Consider the following 19,556-nt stretch of genomic DNA (forward strand, 5'->3'; position numbering starts at 1 on the left):
TCAGGCTCCTTTCCCGATCTTATTGCTCTTCCCCCCTGGCCCTAACCATAAATCAGGTTGCTCTCCCCAAGGACCATCTAATGCAGCTGATCGCACCCATGAAGACCACCTCACAAAGCTCCTTCCCTCCCTCTCCCCGCAGCACAGCTTCAGCCTGGGATGCAGGGAGAGTGGTGGGGGGAGAGGATGCTCGTTGTGGCCCCTGCCCCAGGTCCCGCCTGCCGGCTCCAGGCTCCCTTCCTGGGTGCCGCACGCAGAAACCCCTCAGCCCATGCTCCCAGCCCAGCTCCGCTCCTCTTCTCTGTTCCAGCCTCTTTCCCAGGGGATTAAGAGGAAGCAGATTAAACCTAATGGATTGATTGCAATTATTTTCCCTTGTTTATTTGCAGTACCGTATGGGAGCCTGAAAAAAGGAAAGGGAATGCTCTTCAAGTTTGTGCAGTCCTGGTCTTCATTATGTTTCCTGCTAGCAAGCAACCCAGGCCAGCCAAAAATAAAACCAGCTACATTTGAGCATCCTATTTCAAGGAGAGATATATATATATATATCTTATAAACTGTGAAGTGTAAATGCTTCTGTGTGCAAACCCACACGCAATCCTGGGCAAAGTTTCCTCCCCATAATGTGTGGCTGCCCAAGGGCTGTGTGAGTATTTAGCATCAGAAATGTGCCCTGTATCCCTTTACCTACCCGGCAGCTGAGCCCTCCAAACCCTTTCTGGACTTATTGTAAAAAACTTTCCCCCACCTAAAAAAACCTGCCCTGGGTCTGGGAGTTTTGTGTAGGATCCCAGGTGGCTGATCCTGCACCTTGGGGTGCCAAGGGCAGTATTGCTAACAGCACCAGGGCACAGAAATGGGTGCTTTTGTGCCCAAAGTAGCAAATGCTTCAAAATAAATGGACTTGAGCCTTTTAATGCTCTTTTACAGCAGCTGAAGTACCTCGGAGGGGCAGGAGGAGGAAGCTACCCTCTCTTTCTGTTTTTTTTTTTCCCCAGCATTGAAGGCCTCTCGTGGGGTGCACCGGCTGTGCCATCCTGGGGAGCAGAGCGGGAGCGTGGTGGGCAGTGCTGGGGGGATGCTCGGGATGCTGCCCGGCACCGCAGCCGCTCGTGTAATTACTGTACAAAGCTGGATAAGTCGTGAAAGCTCCCAGTGCCACGTTCCTGGCTGAGGTCCGAGTCTCTGCTGCACGCTCCCAAGAAATCCTCCTCTACCAGATAAGACCAGACTTTACAATCCTGCCATTTACAAGGTTAAAATAGGAAGATGGGGCAGAAGAAAATAAAACCCCACCCTTGAAGGCTTTGAGGCTGTCTTTCCTATCACGGATTCACAAACCTCAGTTCTTGGGGAGGAGGGAAAAAACCAAGCGGCACGCCAACGTGGTGATGCTCTTTATTGGCATCCGATGGATACACAAGGACAGCTACCCACCCGGCCGGCGCAGCGGCCCGCCACCCCCCGTGCATCGCCCCCCCACCTCATGCTGCTCACGCCCCACCCGCAAACCCCCCCTTCTACAGCCGCAAACTCCTTCTACGACGGCTATTTCTTCACCGTAAAACTTCCTAATAAATCAGCACTGGTATTACACAGGGGTGAGTGGAGAAACACACATTCCTTGTACAACAGAAACATTAGAAAAGGACACAAAACATACCAACGAGCACTAACTTTGGCTTGGTTTTCCCTCCTTTTTTTTTTTTTTTTTTTTTTACTTTTATTTTTATTTATTTCCTGCAACCAGGGATTTGAGGCATCCCCCGGCTTCTCTTTGGATGCTGAGTTTGTCTCCATTTCCTCAGCCCTGAGGAAATCCCTTTACTATGGCAATTGAAACCTGAGACCGTGGCAATATTGTCCTGAAGAAAAGCAATTTCCAGCTGGCAAGGTATGGCCGAGTTGGCTTGTCAGACTGAATCGGGCAGTTTGTTTTGCTTTTGATCTGGGCACTTTATTCCAGTCACCCTTAGTTCATATTTGAGTTGCTTCACCAAAAAAAAGGGATCGATGGAAACAACCTGACGATAACCAACATTTAAATTCATCCAAAAGCATCCCTGTGGATGGCTTGGTCAGCAAGGAGCCGGCGCCCCAGCCGGGGGCTCGCAAGCCAGAGTCGCCCACTAAAAGTGGAGTTGCAAATCTGGGGCAGTTTCCTTGGGTTTCAGTGAAGGGAGAGGGCTGGGACTCAGACATGGGACTTACAACCCTGTCGAGGCCAAGTGTTTCAAGGTTTGGCTTAGGCAGCCAATGGCCGAAGTTGTTCATCCAAAGGGATCTTTGCTGTTTCATTGCACGAGGGCAGGAAGCGTCAAATATCCCATCCTGGAGATCCAGATTCAGCCTGTGCTGCTTTATCATCCAAAGCACAGGGGACAAAATTCCCAAAAGCTTTTGAAGGACCTGGGTGCTCGAATCCTATTGACACAGGCTCCAATATCCCTTGGAAAATGCTGAGCTCTCTCTCCTGATGCCCGGCAGCTCCACAGAGAACAGCCAAACCCCTCCACACTCCCAAGTTTCTCATGGACCTGCTGCAGCGGTTTTTGTGGTGTGCGTGTTTCCCTGCCTCCCCGTTGAGTCTTTAAGGCCAGAAATGAGGTGGGACCGAAGGCTTGGACTGCAAAACCAAAGCTCGCCCTGCAGGCAGAAAGGCTGTGAGGAAGAGCAGAGGGGCTGGGGCAGGCACCACCACCCCATGTCACACGTAGAAACATCGAGCAGTTAGTAAAACGACACAATATTATTTACAAGTCTTGCTTATCTCCTTAAAGAGGGGAGGAAAATCACCTTCTGCTTTCACGAAAGAGTTTCTGGCTGAATCCAGAGGTAAAAGGGGAGTCCGCAGGTGCAGATGTACCTGGCACCGGCGCTGTCCGCCTGCTTGCCTTGCAGTCCTTCCTCTGCAAAGAGCCCGTGATGCTCCAGGCAAGTGAGATGTCAAAGCCATAGCTGTGTTGGGGGCGTCCCCCAGGACTGCGCTGGCTGCTTGGTGGCGGCTTGCAGCAGCAAAGGGGTGCTCGCCCACCCGGCGGCTGCTCTCCAGCATCACCAACGAGTGAGCTGGGTGCTGGGTGGGGAGCTGATATGCCAAGAAAATGCACTTATAGCTCTGGAGATGTGCAGGTGGTGAGTGATGTCTCCTCCTCGGGGCTGTGGTGGGGTCCCGGCAGAGGGGAGGTGCTGGGGCCACCCGAGGATGCCCCAGGGAAGCACTTGGTGCGCCAAGGGTAGGCAGCACCCGCTGCACGCCCAGACGGAGGCAAAGGGCCTGCAGGGGAGCGGGCAGGGATATTTCTGAGCCCCCCTTCATGGAGACGGAGGAGACGGAGCCCTTACAAGCAGGGGGTTGGGACCACCAGCACGGCTGGGTCTGCAGGTGAGAAGGGACAGTGCAGTCGCGGCAGGGTGGCTTTGCTCCTGGGTTGGTGCAGCAGAGGGATGTCAGAGCTGGTGCCAGGGGAAGGACGAGCAGAGCCCTTTCATCGTGTCCCCACCACAGGCAGGCACTTTTTCAGCCCTTTAGACCTTCAGTGTGTCCCCACACGGTGCTCCAGCACCAGGGAGGTGGTGGCACCCGGACGCCTGGTCTGCAACGTTGGGGTGGTCCCAGCCACTCCTCACCAAGGCTAAGTGTTGGCAGCCCTGCAGAGCATGTGTGGGGGCTGTGCCCCCACCCCCCAAATTTCACAGTGTAGGTTGGGCTGCTGGAAGCCAAGTCCTTTCCCCCAGCCCACCTCCCGTGGCGCAGCCCGGCCATAGGACCAGATCCCTCCCCAAATCCTGGTAGGGCAGCTCCAGTTCTCTCCGTGCCCATCCCAGCCCTGCCCTTTGCCTGCGGTTTGGGGAAAGCAGCTGGATTTCAAGGTGTTGGAGGGGAGCGGGAGATACTGGCAGGGTGGGCAGAGGAGGAAGGGCAGGAGGAAGAGGAGAACTGGAGCCCCAAGGAGCTTGTTGGAAGGGGAGAGAGGAGAGGGCTGAGAGCACGGTGGTCATTCCTGAGTCTGTCTGTCCAGCCTCACAGGGCAGCAGATGGGCTTTGGGTGTTGAGCAGGACTGAGCCCCACACCCGACCCGCTTACGGGCTGCCGGGGGAAGGTGGCATTGGGAGGGGGTGATACCGAAAACAGGAGCTCAGTGCATACAGGACTGTAAATTGGGGAGCCCCTGCTTCCTTCCCACCCTCCCCTCCTGGGCTTTCGGTGCCAGAGAGGGGAGAGGTGAGGGGGCGAAGGGGGAAGGGGACCCCGCGGGGCCGCCCCGGGCCACCCTTCAGACGGGAGAGGTGGCGGTGGACTCGCTGTACAAGCTCTCGGCGATGTCCCCGCGCTGGATCTTGCGCAGGGCGGCGAGCAGGGCGGCGAGGGTGGCCGTCTCCTTGGAGGACCAGTCGGCCAGGAGAGCCCGGGCGGGTGATTCTTCCCGGGTGAAGGAGTCTATGAGGTCCTCTTTGTAGCCCAGCTCCCCGGCCAGCTGCCGCCACGTCTCCTCTGCGGAGCTGCCCAGCAGCTTCTCCACCTCCTCCTGCTTGCTGGGTGGCAGGTTGGCATAAAGGTTCCCATCTCCCTTGGGCGCTGGGAAGGATGAAGCAGCGTTAAGCCCATCCCCAGGGTGCCCTTGCCCACCCCGCAGCACCCGGTTTGCCCTACCTGGTCCCTGGGTGCTCTGGTTGGGCGGCTGCTGGTCGTGCAGGCTCTGGCTGTCCACCGAGATGCCGCTGTCGCTGTGCAGCTTCTCCCCCTCCGGCGAAGGCGTCTGGTTCACCGGGCGGTTGTTGGCACCTTGCTTGTTCTGCTTGCAGTTGTTCCACCTGTAGGGAGAGGGGCGGGGAGGTGACAGCCGATGGTGACGACCCCCAGGCTGGGAGGTCTGTTGCTTTAACCTCCTTTCTTGGGACCACTTTTCCCAGGGAGAAATGTTTCTCCTGCAGCCTCAGCCTCTCCAGGAGGGCAGTTGGATTGGTTTAAGTCGGTGTTTGCAGCTGTCGAGCGGGTACCAAGCTCCTGAGCTTTGCGAGGGACCAGGGCAGGGCTCCCTTCTGCATGGATCCACTGCAAAAATGCGTCTGCGCTGCCAGAGCTCACAGGGGTCCTGTGGCTGCTTGCGGGTCATCCCCTCCACCCACGGGGTGCCTCTAGCTCAGGGTACGCAGGGAGCCACTGAGCCAGCCCTGGCCTGCCCAGGGCCAGGTGCAAACCCAGCATGCTGGGGATGAGCCGCTGAGCATGATCAGCTGCGACGGCTGCCCACGGTGTGCCGGAATGAGCAGGGGCTGTGCTGGGGCAGGGTTTGCAATGAGGGCTCCCCCACCCTGCTGCCATCTCCTTCTTTCACCCTTAACCACCTGATTTTTCCATGCATTTTTGGAAACGCAGCTCCTACCCACCCAGCCTGGTCCTCTTCCCTCCCTTGCTGGTGACAGCTCTGGCTGCAGGTCCTCCAAGGCAGGACACAGCCTGTTTCCCACTACTCAAATCCTCTGCCAAGACCCCATGGTGCTGCCTTGGTGCCCCACCTTTTGAAAGCAATGTAGGCCACCAGCCCCACCACCACAGCTGCCAGGATGGAGCAGTAGACAGGGATGAGGTTGTCGGCGGTGCCACGGCTCACGACGGGCTGCGAGCTGCCCATGATGGTGGTGACAGTGTCTGCCAGGGTGCTGGGCATCACTTCGGTGTTGAAGGGGTCCCTGGTGATGGGCTCGGGGCTATCGGAGCCCAGAAGAGAAGGTGTGTGTGTCGTCCAGCGAGGATGGAGGTCTGCCATGAGGGAGGGGAAAGCAAATGAGAATAATTAGTCACGCAGCCAGACATGCTTTGTAGTGGGCTGTGATGGGTAAATTGGTGAAGGGACAGCGTTCTCTGCAGGGATCTTCCTCCAAAGGCTGGGGGGCTTGCGGAGGTGCCAGGTCTGCCCCATCCCCTTGTCCCCAGACTTGCCCTTGCAAACCACCTTGCCCCCTGACCCCAGACAGCACCAGCCTCCCTGGTCCCTGGGACAAGCTGAAGCCATCTCCTGCCCCGAAACAGCTGATGGTGCCTGGTTATGGCTGGACACAGACATGGCTTTGTAAGCTCTTCTTTCCCAGAACTGGGTTTGCCTGAGCCCTGCAGCTCTTCCCCCAGCATGCAAGCTGCAGACTGAGCCCCAGGCTCACACTGCTGGTACTGAAGCCCAGGGATGTGGCCCTATCTGCCTCCCATCCACCACACATCTGCACCAGGACCTGGGTAAGGCAACCCAGCTGCCTCTGCAGGCTTGCACAGAGCTGGGCTCATCTGCCACCAGCAGCACCCAGAGCTTGGATTTTCCCCTTTCCCGGCCCCTGCCTGCAGCCGAGCACCCCACCAGCCCAGCCCCATTTGGGAGTGACCCCATTCCCGCCGCACCCAGGCGTGTCCCGTGGAGCGAGTGGATACGTCTTGTCTTGCCCCGGGAAAACTCACTCACCTGCGGCTGCCACATCCCCTCCCAGGGGTGCCGGCTCCATCCCAAACTCCCCCCCCAACCCCTCTCCAGGGGCTTGCCCTGCGCCTGCTGGCAGCAGCAAGCCCCGCAGAGCCATGCCACGTCTGCCGGCCCAGCGAGGACGGAGCGGGTGCCACGGCGGGGAGCTGGCATCTTGCCCTGCCGGCCCTCCCGGCCACAGCCCCCCGCCGGACCCCGCTGCCCTTTCGGAGAGGCGCTTCGGTGGCCGGCAGGGCCGTTTCCGGCGGGGCCCCGCTGGCAGCTAACAAAGCTGGCCCTGTGCTCCTTGACTTATGGCTCCATTTACTCGACCCTTTCAAGGGAGCTGCGCTGGCTGCCCCCGCGCTGTGAATCAGCGGCGGCCAGCACAAAGCTCTTTTCTCCCCGGCCGGGCTCGGGGCAGGGAATCGCGCTGCTACTGCCAAGGAGCAACCAGGGTGTCCCCAGCCGAAGCAGCCCTGCTGCTCCTTGGGGAGCCGTGCATGGCAGTGGGGTGCGGGCTGGCATGGCCGGGGGCTGGTGCTGGTGAATGATGCTCTCCCCCTTCTCCTGGGCACTGAATCCTCCTGGGCTGTGGGACCCGGCTATTCCTCAGCTCTTCAGGGTAGTTAATTCCTATCAGAAACCGACCAGCTGCCAAGTTCCCTCCTGATGAAGGCTTGGGCAACAGTGAGCACGGCATCCAAGACTAGTGAGCATCTCAGCTCTGCCTGCTGTTCCCGGACACCAAAAGGCACCCGGCAGAGTGCCTGCACCAGTGGCAGCGTCCTGCCAGGAGCTCGACCAAGGAAGTCCCTGGAAAGGGCTGGGCACACCCTGGGGCTGGGTGTTTGCAAGGGAGAGGAGGGCTCACAGCAAGCACTGCCTCGGTAGGAAGCTGTGTGCTGCAACGCCCAAGGGCTGGGGGTCCCACCTGGACACTGGGGTTCTCTCCTCCCCTCCGAGCCCAGGGACATGCTCCTGCCTCTCCATTGCTGTGGTGCAAAGGGAAACTGAGGCAAGGAGTGCTACAGGACCCCCAGCGAACACAGCTCTCCCCTCCACAACGGCCCTCCCTGGAAAAGGTGGCGTTACCTCTGCATTCGGCATCCGAGATGGCCGTGCACTCCTTCACCAGCACCTCGTTCTCCTCACAGGTGGTGCAGGGCAGGCACGGGTCCACAAAGTTGGCTTCACTGGAGAAGGTGCCCTCAGGACACTCCTCGCAGACCGTGTCCTGCGAGTCCTGGCAGGGGAACATGAGGCCGAAGCCCACCTCGCACACCCGGCACTCCTTGCAGGTCCCGCTCGACTCGTCCTGGTAGTAGCCGTAGGCGCAGCGGCACACGGCATCGTCTGACTCCACGCAGGGCGCAGACATGCTCTGCAACCCCACGCACTGTGTGCAGGGCTTGCATGGCTCCGTGGCGCTCACCGTGTCCGAGTAGGTGACACCTGGAGGACAGAGGGTGAGGTGAGCAGGGTCCCAGCGTTGCGGCCCCTTCCCCATGGCAGCTTTGCTCCCTGGCACTGGCTTCATCCCATCACCAAACGGTGCCGGGCTGGGGAGACGGGCTTGTGTAGCAGCTGCTGGTTGGGACCGTCTCCCCTTTCACCATTTTGCCCCTCCTCTAGGCCAGAGGGAGAGGCGTGTGTGTCCCCTGCAGCCCCCCAACACCACGAGCATCCCCCAGCCCACAGGCTCTCCTTCCCATTAACAGCTATACCCTTTCTGCAGCAATTCCCCAGCTCAGCAGGGACCCAGCCTTCGAGCTCCTGCAGCCTGGGCAGGTCTGGATGCTGTCCTCCACATGCCCTTCCCAGCGCTTGGTGCTTGTGTCCCCATGCAAGCATCCTTGTCCCCAGCCAGAGCATCATCCCCATTTTTGACCTCCAGATGGTCCCCACAGGCATCCTGCAGCCATGGCTGCTCCCCAGCATCCCAAACGCTTTCTCCTCTGCATCCTGCCCAGGGCGTCCCTCGGGGCATCGCCGCCCTGTGCCCCCCTCCTCGGTCGCGTGTCCCTGCCAGGCTCGGGGAGGCCGGGAGATGCGAGGCGTGATGTGAACAGGAGGTTACAACACTAATTGCTGACTCTCCTCTGACCCCGGGGCTCCTTGCTCTCTGGTTTCATCCTGCAGGACTGACTCTGCTGGGGAAATCAATCCTCCTCCTGCAGGCCAGCAAGCTGCCCCGTGCCCCCTCCTTCCCCCTACCCACTCCCAAAGGTGTTTGAAGATATTTTTAGCTCAGGAAGATGGGTCAGCTCCTGTACTGGAGGGCACAGCTGCTGTCCCTGCATTGGCTGCCTTCCATCGATCTCACCGGAGGCTGCGCTGCCGCAATGCCTCATCTTCCCTCGTACAAAACACCAGGGGAAAGTCCAGCCTCCTTGATGGAGAAGGTGTCAGGGAGATCAAGCGCAATGCCTCTGCTAGCCCTGCTCCTCGGGAAGTCAATCTAGCCACCTGCTAATCTTTAATTACTTGCCTGACTCCCAAGGATGATTGTGGGAGATGGTAATTCCCACCCTCAGTGGCCTCCAGCTTCCCTGGGTGGCCAAGGGGAGACCAAGGCATGGGCAGGCTCAGGGCTGAGCTGTTTTGGTGCTTAACTTTTGGCTGCTTTCAAGATCGAGGGGAATGAAGAGCCCTGAGACACTGGTGATGGGCAGGGTTAGAGGGGTGGAGGTGCCATGCCAGCCTCGGCAGCTGGTTTCCTACCATGGCTCAGGATGAATCCTGAGCACTGACAGCCATGACATCTCCACCCCCCAACATCTCCCCCTGCCCCATGCCTGTGTTTGGGTGTCCAGCTCCTCTCTCGGGGATGGCCCTGTGCCCTCCCTGGAACTGCAGGACCCTGGGGATGTACCTGCTCTGCCGCTGCCCACCCCAAGCTGCCGCCTCGGCTCTGCCCCGGGGTGGGCGAGCCACCCTTGCCCCGCTGCCCGGCCGAGCGAGCAGAGCCACAGCAGCACCGGGTCGGCCGCCGGCGTGCGCAGCTCCCATTAACCTGGGCTCATCCTTTGCATTATTCTGAATTATTGATAGGCACCATTAGAGCAGGGAAGTGGCCAGGAAAGGCATACGGCTGAGTGGGCACATTTTCAGTGGCAGCAAGGTATCTGAGCTGAGCAATTACAGCTGAGATTCAAACAGGGTCCCCCCCCATCCCTCCCACCCGCAGCGATGGAGGCTGGTGAGGGGGATAAATAAATCATGAGGCAGCAATCGGGGTGGCTGGCAAGAGGGGGGAGAAGGAAAATTATATTAAAAAAAACCAAACAAGTGGCCATTTGGGCTAATGAAGGGTCTGTCTCCTCTGGCCCCCACAGGTTTTGGCAGGGTGGTGCTTTGGTTGTAGCAAATTTTTGCAAAATTTGGCTGGTGAATTGGGAAGACATCCAAGGCAAAGAGCTCAGAGGCAGCCTGGGGTGGAGGTGGGGATCTCAGCAGCCCAGGGCCGTGCCCGCATTCCTCCCCGCCAGCTCACGCTTGGCAGGCAGGCCTGCCTGCACCTGCCCAGCGCCTGCGGCAGCGGGATCCAGCCTGAGCCCAGGTCCAAAAGGACCCTCTCCCCATCCCGGCAAGGGCTGATGATGGGGTTTGCAGGTCTCTTTCCGCAGCCTGAAATTCTGCTCTGGGCTCAAAGAGCTGGGGGAGCATTTGCCCCCTTGCAGCACCTGCACCCAGGGGTCACCCCATGGTCACCCCCACCCCACAGCTCCAGCTGATGAGCTTCTGGGGATTAGTCCATGCTGCCATCAATCAATGAATGAAAGGCTACAGCTGGAGCAGGGCATGGGGTATAAAACAGGAGGGTTTAGAGGGGTTTTGTCCTTGTTGTGGCTTTCCAGGTCATCTGCTGCCTTCCTCTTTGAGGCAGGGAGGGCAGTGGGGTGCCCCCTTGGTGCTGCTTCTTGTGAGAGTTGCCTGATCCTGCCCTGGGGCAGATGCCACACTGCTGTGTAGCTGGGTGAGTGGGATCTCACATAGTCAGTGCTCCCAAGCAAGGGGTGGCCAGGCTGTGAACTGCGGGACTGGGAGGCAGGTGAAGGGCTGTGGGAGAAACTGGGCCATGGAGAGGGGGCTGGCAGTCCCAGAGCAGCTGCCTGGAGGTCAGGAGCACTCAGCTGTGCTGGCTCATCAACAGCAAAGCCAAGCAAGGCACAAAGGCAGCCCTGGGGCTTTGCTCTCAGCCTGCATGTGATGCTGGGAGGCCTTGGGGCTGCAGCGTTTGCTCCTGGCTGCTCTCATCCCCGCAGGGATGGAGGAAAGGGCCAGACCCTTTTGTCCTGGTACTTTCCAGCTCAGTAGCCTGACCCAACAGAGCTGCTGCCTGATGCTAACCCCCCTGCAAAAGTGCAAAGGGGCAATTTGGGGCTGGGCAGGAGGAGCTGGGATACAAACCAGAGCAGTGGCACTTGCATCCACATCCCAGCTGTTGCATGGGCTTCCAGCACTGAGCCCAGGTCACAGTCCTAGTTTCTCCAGGGAGGGTGGAAATTCCCTTTATCTCCTCAGTTCCCAGAAAGAAATCAGGGAGATGAACCATCTGCCAGCCTGGAAGTGCCGGGGGTTACAGGAAACCAGCTGATCTGAGTATCCCCAGGAATGCAAAGCAGCCCTCTAGATTTACAGCCCCGCACACCCAGGAGCTGGAGCCCGACACGTCGGCCAAGTTCCCTGCAGGAAGGGCTCGTGGGGATGGGCAGCGCAGTGGATGCCCTGGCACCTTGCAGCAAGACAGGCTTGAGCCCGTTGCAGCCCAGGGGGGAGCGAGCCGTGCCCAGCAGGGTTATCCTGCACAGCAGCCCCGAGGTTGCAGCCGGTGGGATTCAGCCCCTGCAGCCAGGCGCTGCGAGGGCGAGCACTGCTCATCGATTTTGCAGGAAAGCAGAGGTATTTTTAGCGCTGCCCTGGTGCTGTTCCATCCCCTGCTCCGTGCTGGCACTGCTTTGCTTAGACTGCTTCTCCAGCCTGCCTGCCCCCCTCCCGGACTTTGCCTCCTCTCTGCTCCCCCACAGCCCTGCTCTGTCCCTTCCCCCCTCTCCTCAAATCACGTCCCTGGAGAATCTGGGCTTGGCTGGCACAGCTTTTCCTACAAATACTTGTCCTTAGGCCTTCAAAGCATTTGCAGCAGTAAATTTGAAGGGCAGATTGCTTATGCCTATCATGGCATTGTTTAAACAGTAAAAGTTGGACCACTTCATCTGTAAGCATTTAAGCAGGACTCCAGCACACATCTCTGACCGACATTTATGAAGCATTTGACATAGGCAATGTGCCTGGAGCTGGCCAGGAGAAAACTGTTCCCCTCTCTCTCAGGGACCGATGTGATTTGCTTCTCTGCTCTCAATCTTGCTTTTATTTTGCAATCTTGACGAGGTTTTAAAAAACAAAAAATACAGGTGGCTCACTGGGAGACATCCCTGTGGCTGAACCTCAGAGCAATGCACAGTCAGCCTGGGGAGGGGAATGTTTCAGGGGCAAATGCTGGCTACGAGCCAGTAGCCGGGGAGCCATCGGGAGGGGACCAGTGCTGGAAGGGGGATCCGCAAAGGTGACTGGCACCAATGGGTCCCAAAACAGGGGGAAATGCTGCAGCCGTGGCTGGGATTTGCAGGACAGATGCTTTGGGGAAACACTGGAAGTGCAGAGATGGGTGGCCAGGGAAAGCTGCGAGCATGGTGGTGGTGATCTATGCGAGGGCTGCGCCCGGGACCCTCGGGCTGTGCTTGGAAAGGTGGAAGCAAACAGCACAAATTGTGCCCAGGCAACACCTGAGGAGGGAAAGAGGATGCACATGGGGAGACCCAAGTGCCTGCTAATGCTTATGGTCCCCAAAGCGCTCCCCACACCCCGTGCCAGCCCCTTTGTGGTGCCTCACGGAGGAGAGCGGGTACTTACTGTCCAGGCAGGGCTCGCAGACCGTCTGGTTGACCCCGCAGGGCTGCACCACCCCCTCTCCCAGGTTGCAGGCTTTGCAGCACTCCCCGCTCGTCGTGTACATCTTGGTGGGGCACTTGTCCTTGGCGCCCCAGGCAGGTCCCTGGGAGAGAAAACAGAGCTGGGAGGTGACCCTTGTTATGAGACCCTCCCTGCAAGGGCAGGCAGAGAAGTACGTGACATCCAGGTAGGGTCCCGCTCTGGGGAGGATGTTGCATGTCAGGGCTAAAGGGGGCTCACATATTAAATACAGGTCTTGGGAGAAATTAATTTCCTACGCAAAACTTGCTCATCAAGAAAGCTCCTGCCATGTGCTGCTGCTGGAGGGAGGTCAGGAAGACCTGTGTCTCCACAGCCCAGGCTGGTGGGTATTTTGGGGAGAATGTGGGCTTTTCTGCGGGGTTACAGCACCGTTCGCCCTTGTCTGACATCTGAGTTGTCTCTTCTAAGGATGTTTTGCCATCCTGGAAGGCTCAGGCCTTCCCACGCTGGGGGAAGACAGGCCATTGCCTACAGGCTGGCAGTGGGGAGACCTGCCTGCCCCAATGGAGGGTTTGGAGAGCTTGGGTGGCAGCTCTGCACAGCGCTCCTGCTGCATGTGGGATCAGAAATCAGACCCCACGATCGAAATGAAGGCTTTGAAGGGAGCACCAAGCGCTTCAGCAACACTACTGTCTAATGGAAGTAAGTGTATCTGCTTATAAAACCTGTCATCACATATGGAAGCAATAAACATGCCGTGAGCGGTGGGGTCAGAGCCACCCTGTACATGCACTTTGCAGCCTGGGGAGCGGGGTGCATTTGCAGGATGGCTGCTCCCCAAAACACCCCTTGGCCAGGGCCGGGCAGCGCAGGAAGTATCTCTGCCTGGGTGCAGGGCTGCTGAGATGCTCACAATGATCTGAGCTCTGCCAGGGCTCCTTTTGCCCCCTCTGCTCACAGGCAGGTGAGTTCCAGGGCTGGAACCATCCTTTTGCCATCCAGCTAAGCCTGATTTTGGGAGAAGAAACTCAGCTAATGCTTGGAGGAACTCCCCCTCCCTGTACATCTGGGTGCCTCGTCAGCCGCTTGGCCACCTCCTTGCACAATGCGGCGTTATGGACTTGCTGTGCAGCATCCGGCAGCATCCGGCCCGGCTGAGACAATGGAGCGCCAATTATAGGCATCTGAATGACAAAGTGCTCCAATTACCCTGCGCTTGAAAGCATGTGCTCTCCTCCCTGGCGCTGCTTTGCCATCCCAGGCTGGCAGCCCGCTTTGGCACTGGGCCCCAAATCGCAGGCAGGAGGGCTTGGCGTGGGGGGAGGGCTTCCCAGAACCCCCATATGACAGCTGAGAAATGGGTTTGGGGGTGAGGAAGGGGCTTGCTTTTGCCTCTCCTGAGGGACAGATCCAGCTCATGGATCTCCAGATCATGCTTTGCAGCAAACCTCGTTGGAGCTCATCCCACCGCCCCATCCCCTGCAGCCCTGACTTGCAGTGCACCTTCCCTGCTTGGGCAGGGGTTTGCCCCCGTCTCGCCTCCCCGTGGCTGTGGCAGCAGCAGCCAAGAGCAGGGCTGGGGGAGCAGCCGAATGAGACTGGCTATAAATAGTGCTGGGAAGGCTGGGGTAGCGCAGCTGGGGCCGGCAGAGGCCAGCTCTCCCACGCTGCAGGCAGCTGCGAGCAGCTCCGCGCACCCGCGGGGATGGGACCAGGCAATGCTACTTCCTCCGTGTGAAACCTGGACCCCCAGCAGCTGACCCCAGGGAGCCCCTTTGGACCCCGTGTCCCCTCCCCATAGGATTGCCAGGAGCAGACGATGCCTCCCCCTGCCAGGTCTCCTCCTTCACGCTCCCAAACGCTGTAGAAAATACAAGTTCCAGTCCCAGGTGCTGCACCCCCTCTGCTCTGCCTGCATTTCCCTTTCAGTTCTCTGTCTCAAGCACCAAAACCCCCATAAAGATTAACACACTTATAAGAGGAGCACATGGTCTGCATTAGCTCGCCGAAATGTGCATGTTATTAACGCAACTCCTGTTGACAAAGCCACAGGTATTAACACCATAAAGCATTTTGACAGCTGGACCAAGGAGGGGGGCATGGATGGAGGGTGCAAGCGACACCTCTGTAAGCTTTTAATTGCTTTCGGGGTTGTGTCGGTGGGTTTTTTGTGTCCTAGCAGATGTCGCCAGCTGAGATGGCCTCGGAGGGAGCTACACGGAGCGGGAGTTCTGCGTGGCACCATTAGCTCCAGAGCCCTGGCACAGAAAATCACTTCTCACCAGCATAGGGAAGGGAGGGGATGCTACAGCTGGAGATGGGCCCAGCAGCAAGCCTGGATCTGAACCACCCGCAAGCCTGACAGATGGCTCTGCCTTTCTTGGTGGAGCATCCTGTCTAGGAAAGGCCAACCCCCTGGCTCTGAGCAATCCCCAAACTTTGGGCAGCAGAGAAAGCCACGTCTGAGGTCTGCAGGTCCAGCCAACCCTCCGCGCGGCCGGACCGGGAGGGCTCTGCCTCTTCCCACGTGGAGCTACTGGCCAAGCAGCACAGGTAAAGAGCAACAAACACAGGGTGCCCAGGGTTTGGGGTGGCCCCTGGGCTGTCACCACAGCTGTGGGCGCACATCTGGACCTGCCCCGAGTGAGTGCTTGGCGGAGCAGCCGGGGTCCCCCCGTGCACACCCGCAGCCCCCCTGGCTCAGCAGGTGTAATCGTGGGGGGCAGATCCAGCCCCGTGGCAGTGGGTGCCCTGGCTGGCGACGGCTGAACTCAGCCCTGACCTGGAGATTCGCGGGTTGCCAAATCCTGGCCCCGCTGCAGCAGGTGAGGGGCTGCCTGAGGTGGGTAATTCCCTGCGCTGAAATCATCTGAACCCATACGGCTGGGACAGCTCTTGCCTTTCCTGCCCACTGCCACGAGCATCCCCAGGACGCTTGGCCAGCCTGATCCCATGCCTGGCACCGCAGATGTACAGGGGAAGGAGACCCTCCGGCACGGAGCCGCAAACACGGCTCTCCTCCTTGGTCTCTGCACGAAACTGCTGAAGCACCAGCTTTACTATCCTGCCTGAGAGGTGTCGGGCTGCCTAACGAAACCTCTGGGACCCCCGTCAACAAAAATAACTCTCCCGACAAAAGCTCTATTTCTGCCCCAGGTAGGTGGGTCCATCCCCCTGTGCCCACCCAGGTGTCCTGCTCCGGGCACTTCTCTCTTCTTTCACCCCCCATGCCCTGAAGTTTTGTCTCCGGCACACGTAGAGGCTGTGCCTGTCCGGGGGGGGAGGATATCACCCTTCACGGGCAGCAAGTTTGGAGCTGGGAAGCTCTAAGGGAAAACCTGGGCATGTGGGATGGCAGGAGATGAGGGCGCTGGGGGTCTTGGCGGCTTCTCCCCCCCCACACCGCTTATTCGGTGAGGGCTGTCATCCTTTTTATCTGGGATGACAGAGCTCCGTGCAGAGGGATCAGAAGGGCTTCACAAGCCACCCCTGTGGGTCCCCCATCACCACCCACCCCCCCGAGCCCCCTCCCTCTGTCCCCAGAAGGGCTTGCGGGGCACCCCCGGGCCCCCCGCCCGGCTCCCCCCCCCAGCCCTGCTGCCCGCTGCCTCCGGGGCGCCCCAGCCCCGCACGGCGGCGAGCCCCGCATCTGCCTGCTTCGTACCCCCGGCACCTCCCGCCCTCTATCCTCAGGGCTCTCCATCCCGGTACATGCGGGACCCTCCGTGTCTGCCAGCCTGGTACCCCCGGGACCCTCCAAATACCCCTGTGTGGTGCCTCCGGGACTCTCCATCCCGGGACCCTCCATCCCACCCCTGCCTGATGCCCCGGGGACCCTCTGCGCCCCCCCGGGATGCTGCAGCCCCGCTCCCCCCGGCCGGCCCCGCACTCACCGCCGGGAGCAGGAGCAGGAGCAGCGGCAGGAGCCCGGCCATGGTGCGCGGGGGCGGCGGGGCCGGTCACCCCCCCCCACCCCACCCCGAGAGCCGGTGCGCGGCCGGGCTGCCCTCCCTCTGCCGCCCACCGCCTCGGCGGCAGCCAGAAAAAGGCTGCAAGTCCCTCCTCCTCCTCCTCCTCCTCCTCTCCGCCCACGGAGCATCACGGCGAGCGGCCGAGCCAGCACCCTCCTCCGCCGGCACACAAAGCCCAGGCCCCCCCCCCGGCCCCCCCGGGGCCTCCCCCGGTCCCCTCTGCCCTCCCACGAAGCCCTTTTGGGGTGCGCTCGGTCTCTGTCCAGCCAGCACCATCCAGCCCCTCAATTACTCACACCCACCCATCCATCCATCTCCATGCACCCTCCTCTGCTGTCTGTCCATCCATCTCTCTCCATCTCCTCAAAAGCCCACGTCCACCTGTCTGTCTGTGTGTCCTTGCGCACTTCATTCCAGCCCTCCACCGGCCACTGCCTGCATGCCGGGTCCGTTAATGATATCGCAGCCCCATCAAGAGGCTCCGGGCATGTCAGCGGCCGTGGCTGGGATGGGGTGACGAAGCGTCTCCCGGCTGCGTGGGACAACAGACAACATCCCATGGGTGCCTGGACTGGTGACACCCCCAGACCCCAAAGTCTGTCACAGCCATCCAGGTGACCACGGAGAAGCCCCCAGCGGGGAGCAGGCAGGCAATGCTGTGACATCCATAGCAGTGGCTGCCTCCTCCTCTTAGTAAATCCACCCTTGGCAGTAAAATGAACTCCCATATTTACATCCTTTGGTCCCTAAAAATCTCCCTGCTGCCTACATGCTTCCAACTCCTCACCGATGCCTCTGCCTGGCATCCTACCCAGCCCAGACCCCAGGGTGATGGAAGCTGGAAATGTCACAGCCCGTCCCTCATCCCAGCGAGGGCCCTGCCCTGGTGTGGCAGTGCCAGAAGTGCTCCTTGCGGGGCTCACTGGAAAAATGAAGTGTGGTTTTTTTTTTTTTTTGAGGTGGTTTTGGTAAGGGAGGGTAACTGGAAATGGCCCAGAAACACTGTCACTGGCCCCCGGGGTGGCTCCTGCAGCCAGGACGGAGGAGAGACGCCTTCCCTCTCCGACTTTGTCCACCACACAGTGGATTTGACCTCGTGTCCTGCTGATGCCAGGCATTTCCTTGCCCCTCCAGTCTCTGCAGGTGCTTTTGGGGTTCCTCATAGCAATGCTCGGTCCAGCCTTTCCCACCACCACAGCCATTCGCGCCCCCCCTACCTCCTGACGGCCCCGTGGGCTCCTCTCTTGGGTCACATCATGCCCTGTGGGCAGCAAAGTGCCAGGGGCTGAGCGTAGCTCAGCTGGATTTCCTCTTGAAAAGCAAATTATCGACCTCCTGAGGTGCAGGAGGTCGGCTGCTCCCAGCCGGCTCGCGCTGCTCCGACGGGCAGCCGGGAAGGGCTTTAAGGAAAGTCCCTTGTTCGCAGCCTTGCGTTTCAATAAGATTAAACTGAAGCCAAAGCTGCCGTTTGTTCTCCGGCACGGAGACGTGGGAACACATGTGCGAGCCACATGGCGATGGGTTTGCCGGCCAGAAAGCTGTGCTGGGGCCAGGTAGGGACAGGGCAGGATGCGCCCGGGGCTGCGGGGAGCAGGATGCCCACCCGCAGGTCAGATGGGCAGGGAGGGAAGCGATAAGCCAAGCATCCCGCTCTCTTTTTTTCATTCATGCACAGATAAATGGAACCGGGACAAAGCTGACTGCAGACATATGGTGGGGCTGAGCGCAGTGGGGGCAGCAGCCTGGGTCTCCCGCAATTAATTTGCTTTTGTTGCTCCGCCACAGCAAGTGGCAAACACAGCTGCTTTCCTTGGCTTCTCTGATAAATCCTCCCACCCCGCAGGGTTTTGGGCCGTGGCCTCCCACCGCGGGATGCACTTGCTGGGGACACAAGGCTTGGGGCAAGCGGTCCCCGAGCCCCCCCCTCCCTGCAGCACCTGAGCATGGGTGCTGCACAACAGCCTAGTGCCACTGTGGGAGCCACCCTGGGAAAAAAACAGTACTGGGGATGTAAAGCCGAGCCCAGTGAACAGAGACAGCCGCTCAGCTGGGCTGCATCTGCACACGGCTGGGCCGGCGGCCAGCGAAGGTAAGCGAAAACTTCTGCTCCCATCCTAACCCTCCGCGGCTCCTTTGTGAAAGGACTCGCTAGCGCTTTTCATTAAATTCCCCACACGCTCGGTTTTTTCCTGTCCCAAAAAGGTTGTGGCCCTTTCCTGGCTCTATGAGATGACAAAGAGCCTCTTAAAAGTCTGCTGTCACCTCTTGGAATTAAAACCAAAGGCTCTAGGGGTTTGTATGCTGGGGGACCATCCTTTAGGCTGCCAGGGGAAGACGACACTCTCTGCCGTATTGCAACCCCTAAGGTCAGCCGAAAGCTGCATCCTCCCACAGCCAGCTCCGTGTGCCAGAGTGCGGCCGGTCACGCTCCTGGGGTGGCTCACGGCCACCAAAGGGCCCCAAAATTGTGTCTGGGCGATGCTGCTGGTCCCACTCCACCCCAGCAGGAGGGTGCCGCAGGGGCCAGCACAGCGCTGGCCACCGGCAGAGCTGGGTTTGCCTTGCTGAGAGCAGGTTGGGGAGTGGTTTGGCTGCAAGCAGCCAGTTTGTAATAAGAAAAAGAGCTTTGGGGGTTTTGTTGGCTCCTGACCCCCCCTTCAGGTTGGGGGGTTCATGCACGGGGGGGTTTTCCCCACCGGAGGGGCAGCGTGGAGCTCCCAGCTGCTTGGCAGCCGGCACACGGGCGGCATCGCTGCCTGGGAGAGAGCGAGCTGTGCACCAGCCTGCCTCCCCACCCCACCCCCCGGAAAGGGAAGGTTTAATTAGCAAAAGCCCAATTACAGCTTGGTGAAATATTGCATTAAGGACAGAGCATGCAGCATCCTTGGAGCAACCGTCTCTCCCCCTCATTCTCTTTGGGTTTTTTAGGTTTGTCCAGCTCTTCCCCCAACCACTTCCAGAGGCCAGAGGTGTCCAGGCAAACACGGGCAATGCTTTTCCCCTCTCCTACCATCCGCAAGGACTCATCAGAACCCCCAGAAACGGCACAAGTTAAACACTCGGTGCAAGCTCTTGCCTTCAAACTTTTTATTGATTTTACTAAAAAGCATAGGTAATTACTTTCCCGACAAAGTCAGTAACACAGTAATGGTAAGTTATAAATAACAATGAATAAATAATACACTTTGGGAAAATATC

General features: G+C 59.3%; 1 protein-coding gene across 1 annotated transcript; it reads right to left on the minus strand.

The window, feature by feature from the left end:
• Nucleotides 1–1,509: 1,509 nt before the first annotated feature.
• On the minus strand, nucleotides 1,510–16,414 carry NGFR (nerve growth factor receptor). The gene is made up of 6 exons (XM_075116841.1): nucleotides 16,281–16,414; nucleotides 12,367–12,508; nucleotides 7,549–7,908; nucleotides 5,522–5,765; nucleotides 4,656–4,816; nucleotides 1,510–4,580 (listed from the first exon to the last, which is right to left on the minus strand). Exons 1-6 carry the CDS (start codon nucleotides 16,320–16,322, stop codon nucleotides 4,279–4,281), a joined length of 1,251 nt encoding a protein of 416 aa, XP_074972942.1. The 5' UTR covers nucleotides 16,323–16,414; the 3' UTR covers nucleotides 1,510–4,278.
• Nucleotides 16,415–19,556: the final 3,142 nt, after the last annotated feature.

Source organism: Phalacrocorax aristotelis, chromosome 23, assembly GCF_949628215.1.
Source record: "Phalacrocorax aristotelis chromosome 23, bGulAri2.1, whole genome shotgun sequence".
Taxonomy (NCBI): Eukaryota; Metazoa; Chordata; class Aves; order Suliformes; family Phalacrocoracidae; genus Phalacrocorax; species Phalacrocorax aristotelis.

What these genes read in the sequence shown, in the direction of transcription:
- NGFR (XM_075116841.1), bottom strand. Translation starts at nt 16,322, where the DNA reads ATGGCCGGGCTCCTGCCGCTGCTCCTGCTCCTGCTCCCGGCG. An exon ending in CTGCGAGCCCTGCCTGGACA is followed by an intron (nt 7,909 to 12,366) that starts GTAAGTACCCGC and finishes TCTGTCCTCCAG; the next exon opens with GTGTCACCTACTCGGACACG. An exon ending in CCAGAGCACCCAGGGACCAG is followed by an intron (nt 4,581 to 4,655) that starts GTAGGGCAAACC and finishes CATCCTTCCCAG; the next exon opens with CGCCCAAGGGAGATGGGAAC.